Genomic DNA, 24965 nt, shown 5'->3' with positions numbered 1-24965 from the left:
TAAAAACAGACAGATGTACCATTGGAATTACAACCACATGGGAAAGGGAAAGATAAATTTCAAAACACCCTTCCCTGATTCCCACAAACACTTTTAATGAGAAATACTTATTGACACTTCAGCTTTGGAGCTCCCCTGCACAGCACGGCTCTCCAGCCCCAGCCAGAGTGAGTGTGGCCCACCAGGGGCGATGGACGTGGGGAAGGATTTTCTGTTGCATGAAGCTATGACATTTCAGTCCCTATTCACGGGCATGAGTATAAGACAATGGCACTGGATATTGGCACCATTTTCCACAGCTAGTATCTTACTCCTGATGGTCACAAAGGCACAGAGAGCACAGTTGCTGCTGGCATCCCTAAGCCACCTGGGTCTGTATGCTGCTAGCCTGTGTACTGCAGCTGAACTCACTGCGGAGTGGCGTGGGAACGTGTCCTACCACGGAGGAAGAAATAAGGCCGCCATCCCTAGAAACCTTCAGGAGAGGAATGCAAAGTACCTCCATGCAAGTTTCATGGAGACCTCTCAGGAGGATCTAAGAGACATGCCTATATACCTAAACAAAGAGCTCCGCATGAACACACTCACCCTGCCACCTAGTCCAATAGGGGTACGAAAAGCAGATGTCAACTCTACCTCTGTTTATTGTACCGCTACCTCTTTTCATATGAGTAAAACAATGAAAAGTAGATACCTGTGTCTTAGTAACTTGGGGATGGGCCGGGTGCCCTCTTTAAATGTCAACATTTTAAGGAAAAATGCATGCACACACTTACCTGAGTTCCCGTCCGCTTCATCAGGCTCACCCGCACTTGCTTGGCGGGACTGGCTACAGTGTGGGAGAATTTCAAACGGCTCCGGGTTCCCAGCATGGCTGGAGTTCCCAGCCACATCTCCCTCCTCCTCCTCCTCACTCTTCACAGCAGGGGTCACTGTCTTGGGCTTCTCCGAGGTTCCACAGTGTTCTGCTGGGTGCCTATGGAGGCTCTGCCAAGTACGGCATGCAGTTCATTGTAGAAGCAACAGGTCTGCAGTGCAGCACCAGATCTATTGCATTCCCTGGCCTTGTGGTATCCCTGGCAAAATTCCTTCTGCTGATCCCTGTTGTATCCCTTTCCCTGTATCCCCCTGCATTCTGCTCATAGATGTCCACATTTCTATGGGTGGTCCATAGTTGTGCTTTACAGCCTCTTCTCCCAACAGGCCCAGGAGACCCAGTACTCCCGGTGTAGTCCAGGCAATAGCGCATCCAGTACCTCTCAGTGTTCATGGAGCCGGCATGGTTCGTTGGGCACCTGTTGCACTCAACAAAGGTGAGCCGGTTGCTGTACTTACGAGGTGGGCAATCAGGAAAAGGCACTTCAAAAATATGCAGGGGGCTTTAATGGGTGAGAGTAGTGGGTGGCTTCTGGTCTCTATGACCCTTGGACAGCGGAGTTTAAAATTGTGACCAAAGCGATCACTGTCTCAAGGAATTGGGATTATGGAGGACTGTTAGGGTCGACACAGGTGTCTACACTTGCACTGCATTGACCTCACTAGATTGACAATGGTTCCATGCGGTTTGAGGAAGCAGTTTTACTGCGTCGTTGTAACAGGCACTTACATCACCAGGAGACAAATCTGAGTGCAGACACATGCACATATAGGTGAATGCAAGGCGGCTTATGTTGACCTAACTTTGTAGTATAGACTAGGCCTTAGACATGCACCTCCTTACCAATATGTAACGTACATACTCCTTACACTTCCCTCCTGACTTTGTCCCACTGAGTAGGACAGAGTTTTTAATGGGCCAGAAGCCAGGAATGTGGCAAGAAAAGCAACAAACAGGAGAGTGTGAGGAAGTGTAAATTTAAGTAGGCCACCTCCTATCTTAACTTACATCTTCTCCCAGCTCCTCAGCTTGTAAGTGACATCAACGTAAATCTACTCACAGGGAAGTGGGTGTGAGGGGGTCTAGAAGAGCAACTAGGATTCTAACTTAGGTCAGCCTCTGAATTTGGACCTGTGTCTCATTCATGCTTTATCCTGGGTAGAGCCCCACATCTTTGCTTCATGGTCCAGCAGCCCTAATCAGAATTATTTAGAAGGTGCTTTATAATAAAAATTCAGTCCTGAGGCACCAAGTAAATTAATACCGGACACAGGATTGCTTGGTTAAAGTCAGTTTCCAAAGCAGTTACCTAAAAGACAAGATTAATAGAGTATCTAGGGTTGGACAGTTGGGGGATGATGAGTGTGTTAGTGGAGTAAATACTGTTCTGGAGGAGCTGCCCCACTTCCAGTCCACTGCAGAAATGTTTAATTTTAAGCACTACAGGTAATGCAATTTGGTTAATTGATTAACTCATTCATTCATTCATTCTGTCCCTCCTTTTCTTTCTTTCACTCAGATGCAGAGGCAAAGGATCTCCCAAGGATGTAGGTCAAATGTCCTCATCCACTGCTAGTGGTACGCCAGGAACATACCCATAGATGACGTGACAAGTGTAGCAAAATTCTACCCAAATGAATAACACCACACAGATGTAGAATGACCTGCACTTACGCTTCATAGGAGTAGCAGCCAAGCGTGCCACGGCAATGAGCCAACCAATGATGCTGGCCAGTAGCCAGTTTGATTTATTTATTTTTGGCAGCCTCACACTGCATAGGTCTGTGCTAGTCTTCAACCACAGACATGATAAAAGATGAACTTTGAAAGCCAAGAGAATGACTTCAGGGAGAAACAGCCTGATAGAGCTGAAAGAGGAGATTTTGAGAAAAGCTGGAGAGATCGGTTCCTGGACTGGCAGAGTGCTGGAGTGACAGATGTTTTAGTAGTCCTCGTTCTTTCATGGATGACCAAGCCTCCACAGCACTGCTGGGAGTTGGCAGGATAATGCATAACTAAACGATGACTGCAGGGACATGGTCACTGTCTCTGAGTCTAGGAAGGGAGTAAACGCCAAGGAAGGGGAAGCATTGTTTAGAGGGACACCAGGGAGTGATAGGATGGAATTAGGAAAAGAAAAAGGTAGGCTATGTATCAGGGAACATTTCCTAGCCATGAGAGCTAGGAAACGCTGGAAGCTCCCTTGAGGTAGCCCTATTGTTGTGAAAGCCCTTCGCAACTAGACTAGGCAAAGTACTGTGGAACGTATTTAGACTTGGAAGGATTAGAAAACGTCGATTTCACCTTATGCAAACAAACAGATGAAAAAATATTTCCATCAATAATCATAAAATATGACAGATAGGCAGAATAAGCAAAATGCCACTTGAGAACTTAAAGTTCGATTTAAGGCTCTTTGCTTTGTATATTTTGGCATGTGATGTTGACAATTAGTGTTTTAATGGTTATAAAGCCTTAACGTTTTGAATCTCAGTATCTACCATCATTAAATAATTATCTGACCCACCCACCCACCCGCACACACACACATAATTTCCCACAACTGTGAACATTTAAATTAATAAAAATTGAAAAAGGCTTACAAATAAACATGGATATTGGCCGTCAAAATTATAAAAAAATAAAAATCAAATTCTGCCACGCCTAAACACATATTGCAGGGAACAATCCCACATCAGGGAAATGGATAAAAAGACATATTGTATCTTTTTTCCCACTCTCTAACTTCTGTGATCCTCGGACACACCAGTTGTGTGAGTTTGTGACTGGCAAAGCTGATCAAATAGTGGGAAAGGAGATTTTGTTACCAATATTCATTAGCATTCCAATGGGAATTTTGATTTGTCCATGGTCACAAACCTTCTGCCTTTGGTTTCTGAAAATACTCGAGAGCTTGAGTTTCGCTAGCAAGAATATCGAATGAATATGAATAAGAAGCAAATGTTGTGCATGAATATTCAAATATTCACTGAAAACTAATTTTAAAAAGTGTATATTCAATGGTGAAATTTACAACTCACTGTGTTGGCAAGCTAAGCTATTTACTTATGTTAGACCGTGAACTGTAAATTGTATATTCAGTTGTAATGATCACAGTTCCATTGATCTGCAGGCCAAGAAACATTTACTGAAGAAATTTGCAAATAATTTAGAATACCGATTAGATCAGGGGTGGGCAAACTTTTTGGCCCGAGGGCCACATCGGGGTTCTGAAACTGTATGGAGGGCTGGGTAGGGAAGGCTGTGCCTCCCCAAACAGCCTGGGCCCTGCCCGCTACCACTTCCCGCCACCTGACTGCCCCCCTCAGAACCTCTGACCCATCCAACCCCCACAGCTCCTTGTCCCCTGACCACCCCCTCCCGGGACCCCCACCCCTAACCGCACCCCTGGGACCCCACCCCCATCCAACCACCCACTGCTCCCTGTCCCCTGACTGCCCCGACCCCTATCCACACCCCCACCCCCTGACAGGCCCCCCAGGACTCCCACTCCTATCCAACTGCCCACTGCTCCCTGTCCTCTGACTGCCCCCCGGAACCCCCTGCCCCTTATCCAACTGCCCTGCTCTCCACCCCCTTACCATGCTGCTCAGAGCACTAGGACTGGCAGCCGTGCCGACCGGCCAGAGCCAGCCACACAGCCGCGCACTAGAGCACTGGGGCAAGCTGGCGGCTTTTGCAGGCACTCTGCCTGGCAGGAGCTCGCAGCCCCACCGCCCAGCATGTGCGAGGAGGGGGGACAGCAGGAGAGGGGGCAGGTACTAGCTTCCCCAGCCGGGAGCTCAAGAGCTGGGCAGTATGGTCTGGCCCGCAGGCCGTAGTTTGCCCACCTCTGGATTAGATGCAAGAATATTGTAAACAGTTCACTGACAACTGGCGAACAAAATAGGTGAAAATAATCAAATCAATATCTGCTGTAATAAATTACTTACTTCTGGTCATTACAGTGGAGCTGGTGCATGTATGTCCTCACTATTAAAGGGGATGATAACATCCAAATGAAAGGGATGTTACACCTGTGCCAAGTGAGTGCAGAGTGGGTGTAAAATTTTACCAAATCAATATTGTCTGGTTGCTCACACCAGTGATGGCATTTTACACCCACTTTGCACGGGTGTAAATGTTGACACAAAGGGCAAAACAGTGGAGAACCAGGCCCTAAAAGACTCAAAGTTGAGGATATGAATTCAGGGGGTTGTCTCTGGGCAGGCCCAAGGTAAATGAGGTTAAAAAAAAATCCCTTCACAGGCTGCTTTCACCATAGATCTGGATTCAGACTCTTGTTACACTAAAAAGATTCCCTACACTGGAGTCCGTCTCCTCCCCGGCCATTTAGAGAGAGCCCTGCTCCCTGACATCCACTTACCTGTCTTCTCTTCGGTTTGGCTGCTCTCCGCCGTCTCCGTTTGCGCTGTTGCCTTGGCAGTAGCATCCTCTGCAGCAGTGGTGGTGACAGCAGCAGGCACATCGGCTTGTTTAGGCTCCTCTTTGTCTTGGGCTTCGTCAGCCTTCAAGGACGGCGAGTTATCAGTGGAAGCTTTAGTGGCACTTTCCGTTTCAGTGGCAGTGGGAGTGGGCTTCTCCTCTGAGGAGGAGGCAGGAGTGGCTGCCTGCGGGGCTGGCTGCTCTGAGCCAGCGTCAGCAGTGCCTTCCCCCTGCTTCTCCTCCGAGGGAACACTGCCATCTTTGCAGCCCTCTGCAGGCGGGGCGCTGTCAGACGGAGCAGCTTCTGTGGCAGCAGGAGCGTCGCTCTCTTTGTTCTCTGCCACACCATCAGACGCGGCCTCTTCCTTCTTCTCAGCAGCCTCAGCATCGGCTGCTTGGATATCTCCCTTCTTCTCCCCCTTGAGCTTTTTCCTTGTTATGTGTCCGCGGAAGCTGGCCTGGATTTTGGTGGCTGCCTTATGAGCTTTATCTTCTGGTTTGATGCCATCTTGCTCAATCTTTTGGTCAACATCATCATTTTTTTCAACCTTTAAGGAGAAAGGGTGGGGAGGGGGGAAAGGAGTCAGATAAAGAATTTCCCACAGGTAGTGAAAGCTCGTTTCATTGATGGCATCTCACCCACCCTTCACTAGGCTGGGCAAGGCCTGTCAAGAGTAGAGCACATGCTCTTATCCTCATGTGGCCGCAGTGTGGCAAAACTACCATACTGTTGTTTATTTGCGTGTGTGTGTGTGTGTGTTATTCTGCATATTCCCTTTGTACAGCGGGCCAGATCCTGTCCTTCAATTTAGCACCTTCACACCAGACCCCAGAACAAAGTTGTTTTAACGTGGTGGATTCAGGCTCACGAGGTTCTCCCCTACACAGGAGGCTTTTTCAGTGGTATCCAGCTAAGGCTGTGCAAAAATGTTGAATTATTTTCTGTGGAAAATAGCCAGTGAAATAAACTTGCATTTCCCTTGACATTTTCCCCCAAGACGTCCCCATTGTTTGATGGAATGATTTGAAACAAACGTTCGTTTGGAACTGATTTGAAACCAATAAAAAGGATTTTGATTTGATGTGAAGCACCTTTTAGCGAGGGTTTCCTAATTTATTTGGGGTTTTTTTAGATGGAGAAGAAAAACCTTTTTTTGTTTAGACTCAGTTAGATTCAAACTGATTTTTTTCTTATTTTGAATCATTTCACTGGAAAATCAGAACATGTAAATCGCTGTGTATTGTTCAAAAAGTCATTTTTTTCCATTGAAAAACCTTGTTGATAAAAATGCGGTGACTAGCGCTATATACAACACCTGCCGTGGCTCCAGAACCACCCCCCCCCCCCGACCTAAGCACAGGGGCATGGCCAGGGAAAAAGTGGGGTGGGGATATCCCAACACCCTGACAATACCTGGCCACAAGAGTGTCCCCTGGAGTTATGCAAAGGTGATTCAAAGCCACTTTTTCAGCCAATCAGCGGTGCCGAGTGCTCTTTGGCTGCCGCGGAGGACCTGAGCTAACTTGTTTGCCTCTCTTTAATTTCATGTGATTTTTTCCCCCCTGTTAATTTGTGATATTTACCAGATATTTGCTATCGGTTTAGAAATGTTCATGCTCTATTTATTTTTACTGACTCTTCAAATCCACCACCCCTCCACCCTAAAAAATCAACCCACACTGCTTTCAGGGTAGCGTTGTGTAAGGCCTTGGTGCTAGCACTGTTGAGTTCAGTGTCACTGGTGTCTTTTGCCCTGGGGGAATCCCACTGAAGGGTTATACTGCGGGATGCTCCACCACAGATGACACACAGACACACAAATACGCCCGCTCACACAATATATGCCTTGCAAATACCCCATCTACAACCACCCTCTCTTGCCCCCATTCTCATCTGCTTGTGCTTTCAAAGCCAGGTTCATTGAAAGGAAAATAAGTAGATAGTGATAATTCATCCAGTGCTACAAGATAATTGGTATCTCTATTAATTCCCCCTGAGCAGAGGACCACATACACCACTTATGTCGTAATTCCTATGTTGAAGCCTTAAGAAGCAATACAATGCCATACAGGCCTCATGTTGGTCTCATGCACCAGGGTAGATTTTACCCTTTAATGGCTCCTTTCACTCTATGATATGTACTGTACTTCTATTGATAATTTACCAGCACTTGAGTATGTAACAGCTCAACTGCATATTGACAAGGGGATACTTTTCCATCAATATTCCAATCCAGTAGTTATCAAAAGAGCTATTAAAGAGCAGAGGGAAACTGGTAATGCAATGGCCTCTACACTGTCAACACACGTCTTCAAACACCAGGACCTGGGCTACACTTAAAGCTTAGGTCGACATAGCTACAGAGCTCAGAGGTGTGAAAATTCCACATCCGTGAGGGCCACTTGTGCCGACTTAAACCCCAGTGTAGATGGAGCTAGGTCAACAGAAAGGTACATCAGTGCATGAGAATGAGCATGCAGACAAATTGCACCTACATGAATGTGTGAGAGTGAGTATGGGGTGTGGCCACGCCCACATGAATATGTGACAGTGAGCACAGCCTGAGCACATACGTCAATGTTATCCACATCAATGTGAGAGTGAGCATGAGGAGTGACCACACCCACATCAATTGTGAGCGAATAAATGTGGGGACTGCCCATATAACATCACTGTGTCAGAGCATATGTCCACACCACAAATCCCTACAGCTGCACATTCGTCCATCAACCTACCTGCATCTACAGGAGTGGGTTAGGTCAACCTAACTACATTGCACCGGACATAAATTTTTCACAGCCCTGAGCGATGCAACTAGGTTGACTTAAGTTTTAGATCACCTGGAACTGACATGACTTAGATATTATTTTTCATTGGACCAACCTCTATTGGTGAGAGAAACAAGCTTTCAAGTCACACACAGCTTTTCTCTCTCACCAACAGCAGTTCGTCCAATAAAAAGATACCTCACCCACCTTGTCTCTCTAAGTTTTAGGTGTAAACCAGGCCAGAGTGAGTGTGGGAAGTAACTGCACCTGCACCAACATGTGCACGTGAGCATGGGGAAGGTCCACACCCACACTGTGTGCTAGTGAGCATGGGGACGGACCACACCCACACCAATACGAACAGATGCAGTTGTGGAAATTCACAGACCATTTTTGTAGATCACAGATCGGATGCAGATACAAATTTTGTATCCCCACAGGGCTCTAACCATGTCCACATTAATGTGAGAATGAGGCTAGGACTGACCATGCCCACACTGAGTAGTGAACATGAATGTGGGAAATGACCACACCCACATCAACGTGTGATGGTAAGCACTGGGTGACTAGACCCATGCCAGTGTGTGAGAGTGAACATGGGGAGTAACCATGCTGACACCAAGGTGAGTGCGAATGCGGACTGATCGCACCCACCTCAGTGAGAGTGTGCCTGGGAAGTGGCCATGCCACATCAATATGACGGTGAAGGTTGGGAGCAACCGTACCCACATCAGTGTGTGCGAGTGAGCATGGGGAGTGACCACATCCACAGCTAAGTCAATGAGCGAGCATACAGACTGACCACACCCACATATACGTCAGGGTGAGTGAGGGGACTGACCCCAACCCCAATCCATGTGTAAGAATAGTGTGGGGACTCTCCACACCTACATCAGTTTGTGAGCAGGAGTAAGCATGTTCATACCAATGTGTGAGCGTGAGCATTTGGCGTAACCACTCACACACTAACGTGAGCACGGTCTGACCACACCCACAGCAACAAGTGAGTCTGGGGAGTAACCCACGCCCACCGCATGTGAGTGAGCTGGGTGACTTGGTGACTTGCCACGCCCACATCTATGTGAGAGTCAATGAGGGGATGGACTGTGCTTACATCAATGTGTGAGGGTGACCACACCCACATCAGTGAGTGCAAGTGAGCATGGGGAGTGACCACGCCCACATCCATACGGGAGAGTGAGCCAGGGGACAGAAGATGCTCCCGTGAACATGTGAGAGTTTGCACAGGGCGTGACCATACCTATATCACTCAGAGTGACCATAAGGGCCGACCATGTCCAATCAATATGAGAGTGACCATGGGATGTGACTATGCCCCAAAAATCTATTGAATGGGTACAGTTATGCCCATTGTGTTGGGAGAGGGTGAATCCACATTTACTAATGTTTCCAGAGCGCATTAAGTGCCTCAGGTGCAAGGTGCTACAGCGCTGCAAGCTTTCAGCGAGCGGTAAGGCCAGCCTGCCAGGTGACGTGGTGTGAACAGGACCATGGAGTCTATGAGCCTGTTAACATGTTATGTCAGCTGCTGTGAGCATCAAACTAGTGCCTGCATTTGCAAAGCTGCCTGTGTCCGTGTGTTATTAGATACCTAGTGTCATACCTTTCAGCCCCATGTAAGCCTCCCATTGGGCGCAAAGGGGTTTTAAAGCTTCCTCAAACAGTCTGGGAAAAACCTCAGCTGGCGTAGAGCCATCTCATCCCCACACAGGCACACTAGGGACAGGAAAGCACAAAGGCACCACACAGTGTTCCAGCCGATGGAGAGGTCTCTGTGTGTGACTGCTCCAGGCTGGGTCAAGACTAGGAACCATGTCAACTCCCTGACAGCCCAGTATCAGGGGAATGGATACTGGGGTGGCTTAAGGCCAGCTGCATCAAACATAACCACAACACAGTTAAGGATCTAGCCACCAGCATCCAGCTGCTCCCACACTCATCAGAAAAGGTGATGGAATCATCAGTCCTCAGACAAAAGGGACACACAAAGAGGAAAGGGTTAATTAATGTGCTCCCCACTTCTGTCCTCTGACCACCATATTACATGGGCCCTGCATGGAGTACTGAATCCCTTTCCCACCATTCCACTTGGCCTTTCCCACCCTAGGCACCCCCAGATCATCATCATCACACGCACAGAAGGTAGCGTATGCCATCTGTTTATCCAATATTTGCCCAGCTCTATTAACCAGTTATTTACAATATGTGACCCCCACTAATGCAATTACATTAATTGTCTCCCTTATCAGCAGTCCTAGCCAAGGTCATGGAGACTGACCTCTCCTCTCGCCCCCTCAGAGGAGAGTCCCTCCAGGTCAGTGATTGAGGTTTATTTTGCAGGGCTTGCTTCGCTGCTGACCATGCTGTATCTGGCCTGTGGCTAGAAAGAGAACTCTAGTTCAGAGCCTGGCCTGCCTTGACAGCACTTAAAGCGAACTGCTCTCAAGATGACATCACACTCTTAGCCCTCCTGTGATGACATCATTTCCCCATTGCCTTGATTTGCTCACAGATATGAAAAGTCCACCGCTGCAAATTGTGTTACACAGACGTGCTTTTGGTATCATTTCATATGTGAAATGAAAGGAGGTCTTTGGCAGAGAGTGGGAAGAGGTAAAGCATGGGAGGGATTTCAGGTCAGTGTGTGGGGAGGGGAATCCAATAATAATAATAATAATTAGACCACTTCCAGCTCAGGAGCACAGTGGTTCAAACACGGCTCTTGTGATTTGTAGTATCGCTAGAGCCACTCACTAATAAGTGTTGCATTTCTATAGCATCTACCCCGGAAGCCACTGAGGAATAACATGTTACATTTCCATATCACTTTCCTCCTGGAGCATGCCAAAGTACTTCACAAACCATGTATGTGCAGCACTGTTGGAATGCAGCCACTTCTGGGGTGGAACACAGCTGCTAACTGGTGCATGTGTCACACTCCATATACCACTGGGGCAGGGAGGCATTTTGGCCAAGGAAAACCTCTGCTGTCAGGAAAAGAAGCATTGGAGCTTCATCATTGAGTTTTACACACACTGCAACCAATACCTTACTTATGAAGGTTGGGTCAGAAATAACCCATATACAGTGAATGGCCTGGAACACAATTTATCTTCCTTGGAAGAATGAAGAGGTGAGTCAGTCCTTCCAGGACATGTACATGGTTCTGAGGAATCCAGGGGAAAAGGGAGATCTCTCTCTCTTTCTGTCTGTCCACATTCATGATATTCGAGTGCTATTTTCATGGCTTCTTATTTACTGTTATTATTAATAATAATTATAATAATTATTATTTGTACCGTGACAGTGCCTAGATGCTCCAATCAGGAATCAAGGTCCCACAGTGCTAGGTACTGTACACATGCTTACGTATAAAGTGAATTCTGTATAGTAGTAGACGTATTTAAACAATGTGGAAACTAACCAAATGTGCAAGTTATGCACTGACATCATCAGCAGGTGTTCTCTAACCCTAACCCGAACCCTAGACATTACCGTGATGGAAAAGTCAGAAATACTGACTGGTCCATTGATAGCCATCGAAGACAATGGGACTTTGGCATGAATACAGCGTGCAGGATTTTGAAAGCTCTTCGTGAAGCACACAGCTAAGCTGCTTTGTCTCTATCTACACAGCACAGAGTCTGTCTTCTGAACAGAGATATGATCTTGTTCCACATCTCTGTCTGCCTCTGTCTGACACACCCCAAGCTCAAATGATAGGCTTCCCTTTTCAGGCAGGCAGCTCCTGTCAGAGTTTCCCTCTCAGAGGTAGCTAGGGAGCAGGAGGCAAGAAGATAAATTATCCCAACATAGGAGGAGTGTCGATCAGCTGGAAATAGCCAGCAGCCTGAAGAATTCCAGGCATGCAAAATACATTGGCCCTTGACCCCAGTAAGGTTTCCCCTCTTGCTCACAGAGCTGACTTGGCCAAAAGCTTGTAGAGGGGGAAGATTATTGCTAGGGATGGAGAAGGTGCCACCAGACCTTCCAGCCCCATTTAAATGCCCCACAGCCTGCCACTGAAGGAGGTATGTGACAGGGAGCACATCGCTCCATTTTTTAAGAGCATTGGCTGATTTGCCTCTGCTCCATTTTGTGACACTCCAGAACTGCCTCTGCCCCACACCGGGCACACCTGAGGCACACCGGGAGGGGCCACCTCTCTACCTCTCCTACCAGAGTCCCCTCTACCCCACACTGGCTTGCAAGGGACTGTTTTCCTACCTGTCACTCCCAGAGACAACTCCATCACACACCTGGAAACATTACTCTCCCTTTCCTTTCCTTTTTGTCTTTGGACTGTATGCATTACAGCTAGGGTTCCTAGCTCCCTGGTCCCTGGATTCAGGGTGTATTACCCAGAAGTTCTGGGTTTATTAAGTTTTCAAGTATTACCAGAAGAGAAAACAACAAACATTAAATGGACCAGAGGCTGTACCCATAGCAAGGGTGGCAGAGGCCGATGGTGTCAGCATCCCTTTTGCAAGTTGGGAGAGGGTGTCTCTCACTTTAGCCTCCCCTCCTCCATACCCTCTTTCCCTTGCCAAATGTAAAGAGCCCTAATATGAATGGGGAATCTTCCTCATTCTATCCTTGTCTCTCCTCTGCACTGGGATATTCTGGGGACTTCCCTCATTGATCTGGATGGATGCCACTCATAAAGCTAGTCCAGGGACAGCTGTTTGCTTGTGGTATTTGGAGGGCTCCTGATGGCAGCTCCCCAGGAGTTTTCCATGTGTCCTACTCCTGACTACAGCACACAGTAAGGTAGGCCTTGGTGCCATTAGGGACTCTCCCTCAAAGTGAGTGATTTTCCTTTGTCTTTGTTGTTTGCAGTCAAGTCAGCCATTGCTCCTTCATTTCCTTCCCATTCTTGTTCAGCCACTGGGAAAGTCCATAACTCTCACATACCTATTCACTCTGGTTTCCTTCCCAACTCTCCATCTTCCTTTCCTCTTGGGAGCCAAACACATTCCTCCTGACCTCTGACTTGAAGGACAAAGGGACTCAGTGAGTTGCAGGCCAATAGGGGGGAGGCATTAGTGGTGCCCCAAAAGGTAGATGAGCTGGCGCCTGAGTGTAAGGGCAGAAAGGAAGGAGCTGTGTTATGGGAAAAGCAAGATAATTTGTCTGAGACCCAGCAGCTGAGGAGAGAAGCACATGAGAAAAGACTGCACCAGCTGTCTCTGCAGAAGGAGCGAAGCGTGAATGCATGAGAGATAGAAAAGACTTTCACACCTTCTGAAGTGAGGAAGCAATTTAGCACCAAGAACAGCTTTGCTTAACCCAGTTAAATGGTGTGAAGACACCAAGATAGAGGATTGCCCCTCCCTGCTCAACCCGTCTGCAGTGTGTGGAAACGAGAACGATTCCTTTTTCCAGAGTGAGTATTGCTATTATGGTCAAAACATAATTTAGAGAGGGAAAAGGTCTGTTAGTTCATCTAGCTCACCTCCCCCCGGGCCAGTGACGGATAGTTCTCTATTGTATTTTTAACATGATGGTGTCCCATCTAGCCTCAAATGCCCCAACCAATGAGGCTTCCATCCCTTCCCCTGGGAGACTATTCTACAGCCGAATGGATCTCATGGTCAGAACGTTCTTCCTCTCTTTTCTGGTGCCCAGAATGGAGTGTGTTAGTGATAGATAGATAGATAGATAGATAGATAGATAGATAGATAGATAGATAGATAGATAGATAGATAGATAGTAGGCTTGCCAGCTGTCTAATCACACAAACCCAAACAATCTTGCCCCACCCCCTTTCCCGCCCCTCTCCCGAGGCCACGCCCCATATCCTGCCCCTTGTTCAAGGCCCCGCCCCCACTCCATCCCCCCTCCCTTCATCGCTCGCTCTCCCCCACCCTCATCCACTTTCACCGGGCTGGGGCAGGTGGTTGGGGTGCGGGAGGGGGTGTGGGCTCTGGGCTGGGGGGTGGGGCTAGGGTGACCAGATGTACCAATTTTAGAGGGACAGTCCTGATATTTGGGGCTTTTTCTTATATAGGCACCTATTACCCCCCACCCCCGTTCCGATTTTTCACACTTGCTGTCTGGTCAAGCTAGGTGGGGCCGAGGGGTTCGGAGTGTGGGAGGGCGCTCCGGGCTGAGCCTGAGGTAGAGGGTGGGGTGCAGGAAAGGGTATGGGTTGCGGGCTCTGGGAGGGAGTTGGGTGCGAGAGGGCTCAGGGCTGAGGCAGGGGGTTGGGGTGCGGGAAAGGGTGCAGGGTATGGGCTCTGAGAGGGAGTTTGGGTGCAAGAAGGGGCTCAGGGCTGGGTCAGAGGGGTTGGGTGTGGGAGGGAGTGCGGGGTGCAGGTTCCGGCCAGGTGGCGCTTACCGTTGGGTGACTCCCAGAAGCTACCGGCACTGGGGCAGCTGGGTGGCTCTGTGTGCTGCCCTGCCTGAAGGCACCTCCCCCACAGCTCCCATTGGCCGTGGTTCCGAACATGACAGCTGCTTCCAGGAGCCGCACGGAGCCAGGGCAGGTAGGGAGCCTGACTTAGCCCCGCTGCGCTGCTAACCGGACTTTGACCTATTAAAATCTCCCGGATTGCCTTTAATAGTCACCAGGAGATTGAGGCCGATTCCAGGAGACTCCCGGCCAATCCGGGAAGGTGGGCAACCCTGATAGACAGATAGAAGTGTTCACATTCCTTTAACATCTGTAGATTATCATGTTCTCTCCTCTGTCCATTACTGACTCCAGCTAGACATATTTAGCTTCTTAATCACTCCCAAATCAGTCCCTCCAACCCCCTCATCTATTTTGTTTCTCTCCTGTGAACTCCTTTCAGTTTGTGAGTCTTTCTGTTAATATGGTGGTCAAATGTTATATCCTCCCATGTCAAGAACCCTAGAGTCTCGCTGGGTAAGTGAAGAAAGGCACCTAAATATGCCTGATTGTCAGGGCTAACTGATTGTCAAGGCTAGATGAAAATTTTCCTTTGACACTGTTTTTGACAGAAAATTGGGTTTCCAGATAAACAAAAATGTTCATTGAAAGTGACTCCTTTCTTTGAAAATTTTCATTTTTTTGCTGGAAAACCAAAAACCTGAACTCTTTTCAGTTTTTGGCTGGAAATATTTCAATTTACAGCAGTTTTGGGCTGGATTTTTTTTTTTATTTGGCCAAAAAGAAATTCGATTTTCGATGAAAAGATTGAAATGTTCCACTGAAAATTTCAATGAAACATTTTTTTTGTTTGTTTTCATTTTCATCAAAGTTTCCTGTGTTGTTGTTGTTGTTTCCATTTTCCAACCGGCTTTCCTGACCTTATTAAAAGTACTGCCAATACCAGAGACTGTGCATGCTCCCTATTGGATAAAACACAGGACAGTGGCTGTTAGAATGCCCAAGAAATCGCATGTGCTCACTATGGGACACTTGCACCCTCACATCGGACAGAAGAGAATGGGTTGTATCAGAGAACGGTCTCCTGGCGCAATGGCGTAAAATGCCCAAGGAGAAAGTGTGCATGACCCTTTGGGCAGACCTGAAGAAGAGCCCTGTGTACGTTTGAAAGCATCTCTCTCTCTCACCAACAGAAGTTGGTCCAATAAAAGATATTACCTCGCCTATCTTGTCCCTTTGTGCATTTGCAATATGCAACTGAAAATAATTTGGTGGCCGACCAAGGAAGGGATTAAATACCAGAGAGGCAGTGCCCTCAGCCAGCATCTTGCTTAGCGTTGGTGCCTGTCTTAAATTGCGTCAGATGGTCCTGCACTGAGGAAGGCCAGCTCACTGGATGCCGGGAATCCTAAATGTACTTTGTGCCCTTCCCCTCACAAGCTGAGTGATCAATGGAATTTCAGATGACTTCACCTAAAGATAGGCTCTGACCAAATCCTGGATCTTGAGACCACTAAACTTTGGGGAAATTCAGAGCCAAATCCAAACGCTGTGACTTGGGCCTATAGAGTTCCCAGTGCTTCAGAGCAGAGACTGTGTTCTCCTATGTGTTTGTATAGTTCTTCGTGCATTCAGGCCCTTTGTTGCTGTCACAATATAAATGATTATTATTAATAACCCCCGAACCATAAATCCCTGCAGACTCTGGCGATTCTAGCCTGCATTTCACTTTTGTAAGGAAACTCAAAATTCGATGACTTTATCTAGTTTTGGGTCTCACTAAGGAGGCTCCACACAAACATTGCAATTGGGTGATTCTCATTTCCAGCAGTTCAGAACTACTGTCCCCATGAGATCTGGGCGTCCCTGCTTCCAGCTCCAGCCAAGGCCAGGGGCCAGAGGCCAGGTGCTAATCTATGACTAATGCTTCCTTCAGATATGGTGCAGCCAGTCACTGAGCTTCCATGGAGGCCAAGGTGTTGTGACCTCTCCGGAACTCTTTTTAAAGAAGGAAGCAATTTCTGTCCCACTTGCTTTTGCCCATTCCCCTCTCTCTGAATGTACCACTGCATTCACGGCTCTGGAGAGGAAAGGCCTGCATCTGGTTCCTCAATCCTCTTTTTAAACTGCCTGTTAACCCTGAACTTACTCGGATGCCCACTGCAGACAGTGAGATGCCACTGCGGTGAAACAGTTCAGCCTAGTGATAAGAGAGGGAGCTGAGCAGCTCCCAGGATCTCCCGCACTTGGCTGTATGAGCATGGGGCTGTATTTGCTCTATTATTATTATTTTTTAATTTATATAATTGGAAATAGGGGCAATTGTCTTCCCACAAAGCGTTTACAGGTTCGTTAAAATCAAACAAACATCCCAAGCAATTAGGGAAAGCGAGGCGCAGATTAATTCCCAGTGGTTTGGGAAACAGCTAGAGAGCAGGCTCCGCCAATGCAGCTGGTTCTCTGCTCCTGCCGCAGCGCCAGCCACCACCGCTGCCTGGGGGAGAGTCTCCCCTCCCAGCACAGACACAGACAGGTGCCACACCCTTTCTGCCTTCTGTCTGGAGAAGCCGCCAGGAGCAAAGCTGAGACTGAAAGAGGATTAGAGTCACCGAGGCTGAAAACAGCAAGGGACAGAGCAGGTACCCCGGGCAGCTGGACAGGGAAGAGGGGGACAGAGAAATGAAAAGGGGGAGCTGCAGGGGAAGAAGATAAGAAGTGAGATGAAAGAAGAAGGAAAGAGAGAAGGGCAGGAACAAAGGAATGAGAGACAACAATTAGAGGAGAAAAGGAGAGAGAGGGATGGAGAGAGAGAAACTGGCCAAAATCAAGAGCCAGAATGGGAAACAGACAAAGAAAGAAGAGGAAGAGGCAGGTTGAGAAAGGCACATGGAGAGACCTCGAGTGAGAGACAGACAGACAAAAGAGTAACTGATGCTTTTCTGACATGTATGAGAGAGAGAGCGATGCCATGAAAAGGAGGAGAGGGAATAGCTGGACGGGTCCAGCAGAAGCAGACCTGTGTGAACAGAAGACTATTGCTGCCACAACTCAGGCACCACTTGCTGCTCTTTCCATGGCAGGCCCAGTCTCGCTGCACTGAGCCCTGAACGCCATCTGCAATGCACTGGTTGCAGGGACCCCCATGTGAGCATTTCCCCAGCAACGGCAGGGTTATTCCTGCAAGTGTGGCTGGCGGCAGTGCCCCTCCGGGGGATTAGCCTTGTCAGGAAGGATATTGATTTGGCTACTGATGTGTTAATGTGTGGCAGCTTTGGGCATTGCTGCTCCCTTCCCTTCCCCACTTCAGACAATAGATATGGGTCGCAAACTGCACTAGCCAGTCAAGGGGCTCTCTTTCTGGAAGACAGGGGAGAGGAAAAGAAGGCAGCCTGCTGCCCAGTGACGCGAACTTAGAGCATCTATAAAACCTTTTCTATTCCAGGTTATCCCGAAGGGACTGCAATGAGCTAGATAAAAGGAGTGCTGGGAGAGTGTAGGAATATGTTGCAGCCATTGCATGCTCAGTAGGAGCTCTCACACAGTCTCAGGCCATGTCTACATTACCACTTTTGTTGGTATAACTTCTGTCTCTCAGGGGTGTGGAAAAAACACACCTCAGCGCAACATACTTTACACCAACAGAAGCGCAGGTGTGGACAATGCTGTGTCGGTGGGAGAGCTTCTCCGAGCGACATAGCTATTGCTGCTTGCGGCAGTGGTTTTATTCTGTCAATAGGAGAGCTCTCTCCCCCTGGCACAGAGCAGTTATATGAGAGATCATACAGTGGTGCGGTTACATCAGTACAGCTATATCGCTAGTGTAGCCATGGCCTCAGATGTTAGACCTTGCTCCGTAAAGGGAGAGGAGGGACTACTGGCCAGAGCAGCAGGTTTATTATGCCCTTTCAGTGCTCAAAGCGAGCCAGGGGATCTTTGGAGAACATACCAGAAAGGAGCAAAGGGCAATGGTCGAGGTTTGTTTGCTTGGGAGGTATCTATTGAAATTCCCCATTCAATCCTTATCCTTTCTCCCTCCTCTCGCTGAAGACTGTCAGCACCGCTGTGGGTCTGGGCTGAAGCAGGATGGGCCATACTGACACATGGCACCCCCGCAGTGACAGTCACCACTAGGAAGGTGGTCCCGCAGACAGAGCAGCAGTGAGAGTCCTGAGTACTATCCCCAGCTCTGCCACTGACGCCCGGTGGGGCCTCGGTCAAGACTCTTCCCCTCTGTGTGTCTCAGTTTCTCCATTTGTAAAACGGATATAGTGATACTTATCTTTGTAAAGTATCTTGAGCTCTATAGGTGAAAAGTGCTTTGCAAATGCAAAATATTATCATGAGTATATTATTATTACACAACTAGGGCATCACACAGACCATGCTTCTCGTGTGTCAGCTGAAGCCTGGCTGAGAGCAATTTCATGGTTACACAAGTGTCTCCTGTGCATTACTGCGCTGCTGAACAAGACCACCTTGTTCTGACACAGCAATTGTGCAGGAAGAAACACTGTGGTATCCATAACTGCCCTCCTCTCTGCTCTCAGGAACAGGGAATTATAATAATGAATTGGTGACATTTCTGCAATACCTTTCATCCCAAAATGCTTTACAAACATTACAGATACAAAAACTGCCTCACCCATGCCTGAAATGCAGCCACTTCTGTGGTTAACCACAGTAGCTACTTAACAATGGATAACAACCTTACACCACAGTTTCAGACAGGAAGTGAAGAAGACCACTGCATCTAATTAAAATTACTCGGGGAACTGAAGGAGGCACCCTGTAGTTCCTCAAACTGAGATTTGGCCAGGACACCCAGGTTACCATCTCTTTTCTTATGTGGAATCTTTAGTTATACCCCGTGGCTGGTGCCGTAATTTCCCTTCTCTTTTGAAAGAGCACAATGCCCCAGCACCTCTCTGGGACACGGGTGTCTGTACTGACTCATAGAGAAGAGCACCATCCCCACACACTGCAGCCCCTAGGTACAACCTGCACATCTCCCATCCAAATACAGGCAAGGTCCAAGCCTGCTTAGCTTATGATAGCCCCTCCCCAGATCTGAACCCCTTTCATTCACTAAGAGATCACCCTCATTTTCTCTCTGAAAAGTTGATGTGCATGTGCTTTTCAAATCCTACAGCAGATCCTGTTGGCCTTGCACTTACGGATTCCTGCTCCCTGAGGCACCTGGCTGGCACCCTTGATATGGACTCCAGTTCCCTACGGGGCCTGCCTGGCTCTTTTGGCAGCCTCTGGGTATTGCAGGTGGGAGCAAGCCTCCCAGCCTGGGTAAACAGACTTGCACTACCGGGGCTCGAGCTAGCATGCTAAAAGTAGCTGTGTGGATGTTGTGGCTCAGGCTTGACACCCTGGGTCTGAGCTTGGGTGTCTAGCCCAAGTCTTCTCCAGAGTCGCAACGTCTACACAGCTATTTTTAGCTTGCTAGCTTGAGGGAAGCTAATACGAGACTGTCTACCAGAGCTGGGAGGCTCGCTCCCAGTTGCAGTGTAGACTTACCCTTTGAGTACAGACTCTGCCTCCCTGCCTCCCTGCCTCCCTGTTGGTCAGGGCTGGCCTAGCTGGCACAGCTTCTAGCTCCTGGGGGCCTGGTTGGCCCAGTTGGCACCGGTTCCGGCTCCTGCGGACTAGGGACTGGCCTTGTTGGTACAGGCTCGGGATGCTGGTGCCAAAGTGGCCTCAAGAGCTAAGGTTCAGATTCCTGAGGACTGATAGGGCAGCTGGCATCCCTGGTTCATGCACTCACTCCTGGTGCCCAGCTGGCCCTGGACTGACACAGAGACGGGCTCTACACTCACACACACACTCTTATGCATATCGCTTGACCCAGAAGATCCCAGCACCTGCTCTAGTTGTGGAAGGCTTCCCCTGCAGGTCTCCAGACACGGTGGCAGAAAGGGTGTTCACTCAACACAGCACTTGAATGACGTCCCTGTGAGCAGGGAGGGCAGGACACCACCCTCTCTGGTGTATCTGACTTCTCCCCAGCAGCAGCACATCTGGGATGCTGGAGTCCCATATGCCACCATTTTTACGAAATCACTCTCGGCCTACACTTCTGATGTTTTTAATTGCACGTGGAGGGAAAATATTCCCCCCGCCCCTGCTACCTTCCCATCCCACAACTCTGTCCAGGAAGTGAAGGAGGCCTGTAGACCCCAAATATCCTCTCTGCTTGGTCACCAGAGTGTGGGGGAACGATGGGAGTAAAATCTACTCTAGGTATCCAGGATATTAGATTTGTAAGTGATCATGGCTCCTGGTCGCCAGCAGTGGCAGAGCTACTGCAATAACTCTCTCATTGGAAAGCGTAGCCCTTTAAGAGAGCTAAGAATGGGAGACTACTCTCTTTGCTAGCTGATTTCATGATCATGTGGCAAAGAGAGAAGCTCCCCGCTCCCAAGATGCACAGACACACGCGACTGCGATCTGTTGGGTAAGGCTCACCTGACAGGAGAACTGTAGTTGAAAAGGTTTTTGAGTGAAGCCCACATACCTTTTGCCCCAAAAGCGGTGCAAATAAAATGGAGACTTTCATTTGAGAAGCAGCTGCGTACATGTGCTGCTGGAGAGTCAGGGCTAAATTCAACATTGGCTGGTGTAAGTGGGTGCAGCTCCATTTATTTCAATGCCCTCTTTTTCCACTGGAGAGCCTGTAGGTCCCTAGTGGCCAGTTGCTCCCAAACAATTTGGAGAGGGCACAGCAATTCTCATTCCTTTACTAACAGGGAGACACAAAGCACAAGCTAAATGAGCACCTCACCTACACGGCCTTGGCTCTGCTAGTAGTGGACACATAGCACAGGGGCTTGCTTTCAGCACCTTCCCATCCCCACCAACCGCATCCTTGTGGCATTCCTCTTTGTGATGTCTGGCAATGAGGCAAATGACAGCAACTAGGGAAGCCAATGGGATGAAAATATGAACAGCCATCTGAGCAGGATACAAACCTGTAGAGAAAAAGGCACTCAAATACTGTGGATGTTGGTGCAGTATGAGAAGCTATCAGAATAGAATTGAATAGACATACACCGCATGACAGAGGCTGGCTTTTGGTTAAAATTAAGAAAAGAAACAAAACAAACACTGGTTATTAAAGATTCCACTTAATGGCAAAGGAATGACGAGATCTAGCCCCAGGTGTCTGCATTAACACTAGAGGAACACAGTCGTAAATTCAGGGCTACGTGTTCTCAAGAACTTTCCTGAAAGAACCAAGATGAGACCGAGCCAGGATGATGAGAACAAAACTGATTCTGCTAACTCCTCCTGCGTTCTGCAGCAGTTTAACCTGAAAACCCTAAGATCACACAGCCAGTTTCTCCCTCCCAACATTCACCAATCAGGACGGAGAATGGTTTCATGGTTATGGTAAAGAACTTGGAGTCACAAGACCTAGGCTCTAATTCATGGCTCTGCCATGGACATCCTGAATGACCTTGACAGAGTCACTTTGCTCTTCTCTGCCTCTGCTGTCCCATCCTACCTCATAGTGGGACTCTAAAGCTAGACTCCTTAATGCTTGTGGAGGGCTCTGAGATCCTTAAATGGAAGGTGCTGTAGCAGGGCAAGGTAGAGTACAATACTCAAGATGGCCCTCTCCAGCCCCTTTCCTGACTATCAGTGCATCAGGGTATGAAATCACTGAGAGGAGGCATGTTTGTAAGATCTATGTCTCCAATAAGGACTTTGTAAGGGCCAAAATAGAGCAACATCCCCCCACTAAAGAATCCATCACAGGTTACCCAAGAGAACCAGGGCTTGATTTTCTGTTGCTCCTTAGTTTATGCTGCTCCAGTGCTTTAAAGGGACCAGGAAACTGGTGAACCTGGCTACCTGCTACAGGGGTAATCCCTGAGGGCAGAGAATCAGTATGACAGTGTTATGTCATGCCCCTCTCATAGCCCTTTATGTAGAGGGGATGGCCAGAGGAAAGCAGGGGTTGGCCCGAGTACAGCAGAGCTCTGTCAATTCTTGGCTGCTGGAACAACCCTTTGTGGCCCTAGTCAGTTGAATGTGAGTTTGAACAGCCTCAGGGCTGGCCCTGGAATATGGGAAATGCAAATGTGGCTTTAAACCATCCTTGCTCCCATTCTGTTCCTGCACAGAGCACACAGCTCTGCCAAAAATGCTAACTGGATCTGCAGTGTATGCTGGGACAGGACACTTTGGTGGCTCTGCAAAGTCAGATCTAAAGGGAGGCATTAAGTAAAGCAGCTAGTGAAAGGACCTGAAGTATATTCATTTAAGGCTCACAGTGGCCTTGTGCACATCAGCCCACCTCTTACCACTGCTACACTCTTCCAGAAGTTCCTCCTAAGCTCCCTACCCAGTCCCTCTTTGCTCTCTACTGTTTTCAGTTCTTTGCTCATGGGGCTTCCACCTCCAAACTGTTATTAAAACAGGGTTTGAGTTGGCTCTGAACAGCTCAGGCCTCAACTCAATTCTACTGGCTTTTGTCCAGCCTCCAATCAGCAAGCATTATAGTAGCTTCAAAAAGTGAGTTCTACTGTCATGTGTTCTTCCCGAATAAATTAGATAGACAGAGATCCATCTGATGCATTTATAACCCACCCACCACTGAAGTATATAGGCACCATCAAAACAGTCCCTTTAGGGTGCTTTGTCCAGCATCTCATGCTGAGTTAGCAGAAGAAACAAGGCAGGGGGGTTCTCCAGATGGAACAAGTGAATGGTGTGGGAGGTACGATGCATGAAACTTTTTCCATTTCTTTCTAGTATACTTTGGAAGTGGGGGCAAGTTTTTATCTTGACTAAGCCACAGGTGTGGGGTTTGGAAATAGGGTCTTTCTCTACCTGAGATCCAGTACACAGCCACAAAGAGAAAGTGCCAAGAGGGGTGAACAAGAACATCACTGTTTAGAAGCTGCAGTAATTAACCTGGGAGCAACTACTAGTGAAGAACTGACTCACACCACAGACTGTACAGTCAGTGAACAACTATCGTAGATATGTTTGGGTTGGAATGGACTCTTTTTTGGGGTCATCCAGGACTGATTTCATTGCTCTTAAACCCTCCCTGATAGATGGGTATCCCATCTCAGTCTTGGGGCTCTCCAGAAATGATGATTCCACAGCTCCCGGTGGCAGCTTATTTCATTGCTGAACTAAATATACCCAGCTGCAGCTTAAGCCTGTCTATTCCTTCTTGTTCTGTCTTGTTCTGTCCTAGGTACCTAGTGAGAACAATTGGTCTCTGCCCTCTTGGTAACATCCCTTCATATATCTATAGCCCTCATCTCTCACATCAGTCTTCTCTCCTTCAAACTGATCATGCCCTGCTACCGTAACCTCTCCTCAGAGCTCTTTTTCGGTTCCTGAAGTCACATTTGTTCTACTGAGAAATGACTAAATGTCTTCCCAGTTTCTATGAATAGCAAAACACACCATATTTACAATAATAATAATAATTAGCCATGTATCTAAAAATAAAAACAATGTGTGGAACTGACTCTCAAGGGCAGCAAGGGAAGCTGCAACCGTGAACATAGATGGTGAAGAAATTAGCTTAGCACCTGAAGAGAAAAGATTTCAGAGAATTCATAAGGTGGATGACCATCCCTCCTCACTGTCACAGGACAGTCCTGAGTTTGACTGCCCCGTGTCTCGTCTGCTGTCCAGCCTCCTGAAAGCTATTCAGAACATTAAGGAGCTTTCTGAGGACATTAAACGCGGGGATGGCTCAACAAGGCTAGATGAAATAAGATCTGGTGGAAGGAAGTCAACCATTTTTCTGAGGTACCAATATGTCTGACTAACTGTTTGCACCAGGGTCCTCTTACCTTTAATTTTCACATGGCTCTGAGCTTTCAGGTCCAGATGGAAGGAGATTACTGTGAGATAGGCCAAGCTTGTGATGATTTACTGTGTTGGAGTTATTACTGGTGTTATTACTACTACATCCTGGTAACATTACCCTGGTGACATCTGGAGATGAAGCATTGAAACAAGCAATGGCAACTGGAAAAGCCAATGGGATGGTGTGAGATACAAAAACAAACTGCATGAGCAGGATACAAGCTTGCAGAAGAAAAGGCACTCACATACTCCAGAGGTCAGCCTGGCTTATTTATGTATTATTACTATTATCGTTATCATTATTATGGTAGCACTCACAATGTGCTAGATGGTTTCCAAACAGAAATGAAAAATTCCTGCTCTAACTTCTGCTCTCAGAGGTAGCATCAGGACAAGGCTGGTTCTTACCAACCCAATTTTGTTAACCCAAGAGAATAACAATACCTAATATGTTCCCAGACAAATAACCTGAATTGAATAAGTAATTAATAGAGCTACTCAAATGATTGCCTGGACATATTATTAGTTGTATGCCAATGTTTCGATAACCATCAGTTTGTTCATGAATATGCTTATCAATCCCATAAGTATCATACATTTTAACACAAATGATTATTTGTCTGGAAATTCACACAGGAAAGTGCACCATTT

The 24965-nt window shown here is 47.7% G+C and overlaps 1 protein-coding gene across 1 annotated transcript in view; it reads right to left on the bottom strand.

Moving 5' to 3' along the window:
- GAP43 (growth associated protein 43) overlaps positions 1–24965 on the bottom strand; it is an 80514-nt gene that overhangs the window by 30108 nt on the left and 25441 nt on the right. The window contains exon 2 of the mRNA XM_084611642.1: positions 5265–5871. Coding sequence (XP_084467768.1) covers positions 5265–5871 — 607 coding nt within the window. The remainder of the gene's footprint in view (positions 1–5264; positions 5872–24965) is intronic.

The sequence above is a fragment of the Lepidochelys olivacea genome (assembly GCF_965140295.1).
Source record: "Lepidochelys olivacea isolate rLepOli2 genome assembly, chromosome: 1".
Lineage (NCBI taxonomy): Eukaryota > Metazoa > Chordata > Testudines > Cheloniidae > Lepidochelys > Lepidochelys olivacea.
Note: the sequence above shows the minus strand (reverse complement) of the source record. Positions and strands in the feature narration are given on the sequence as shown.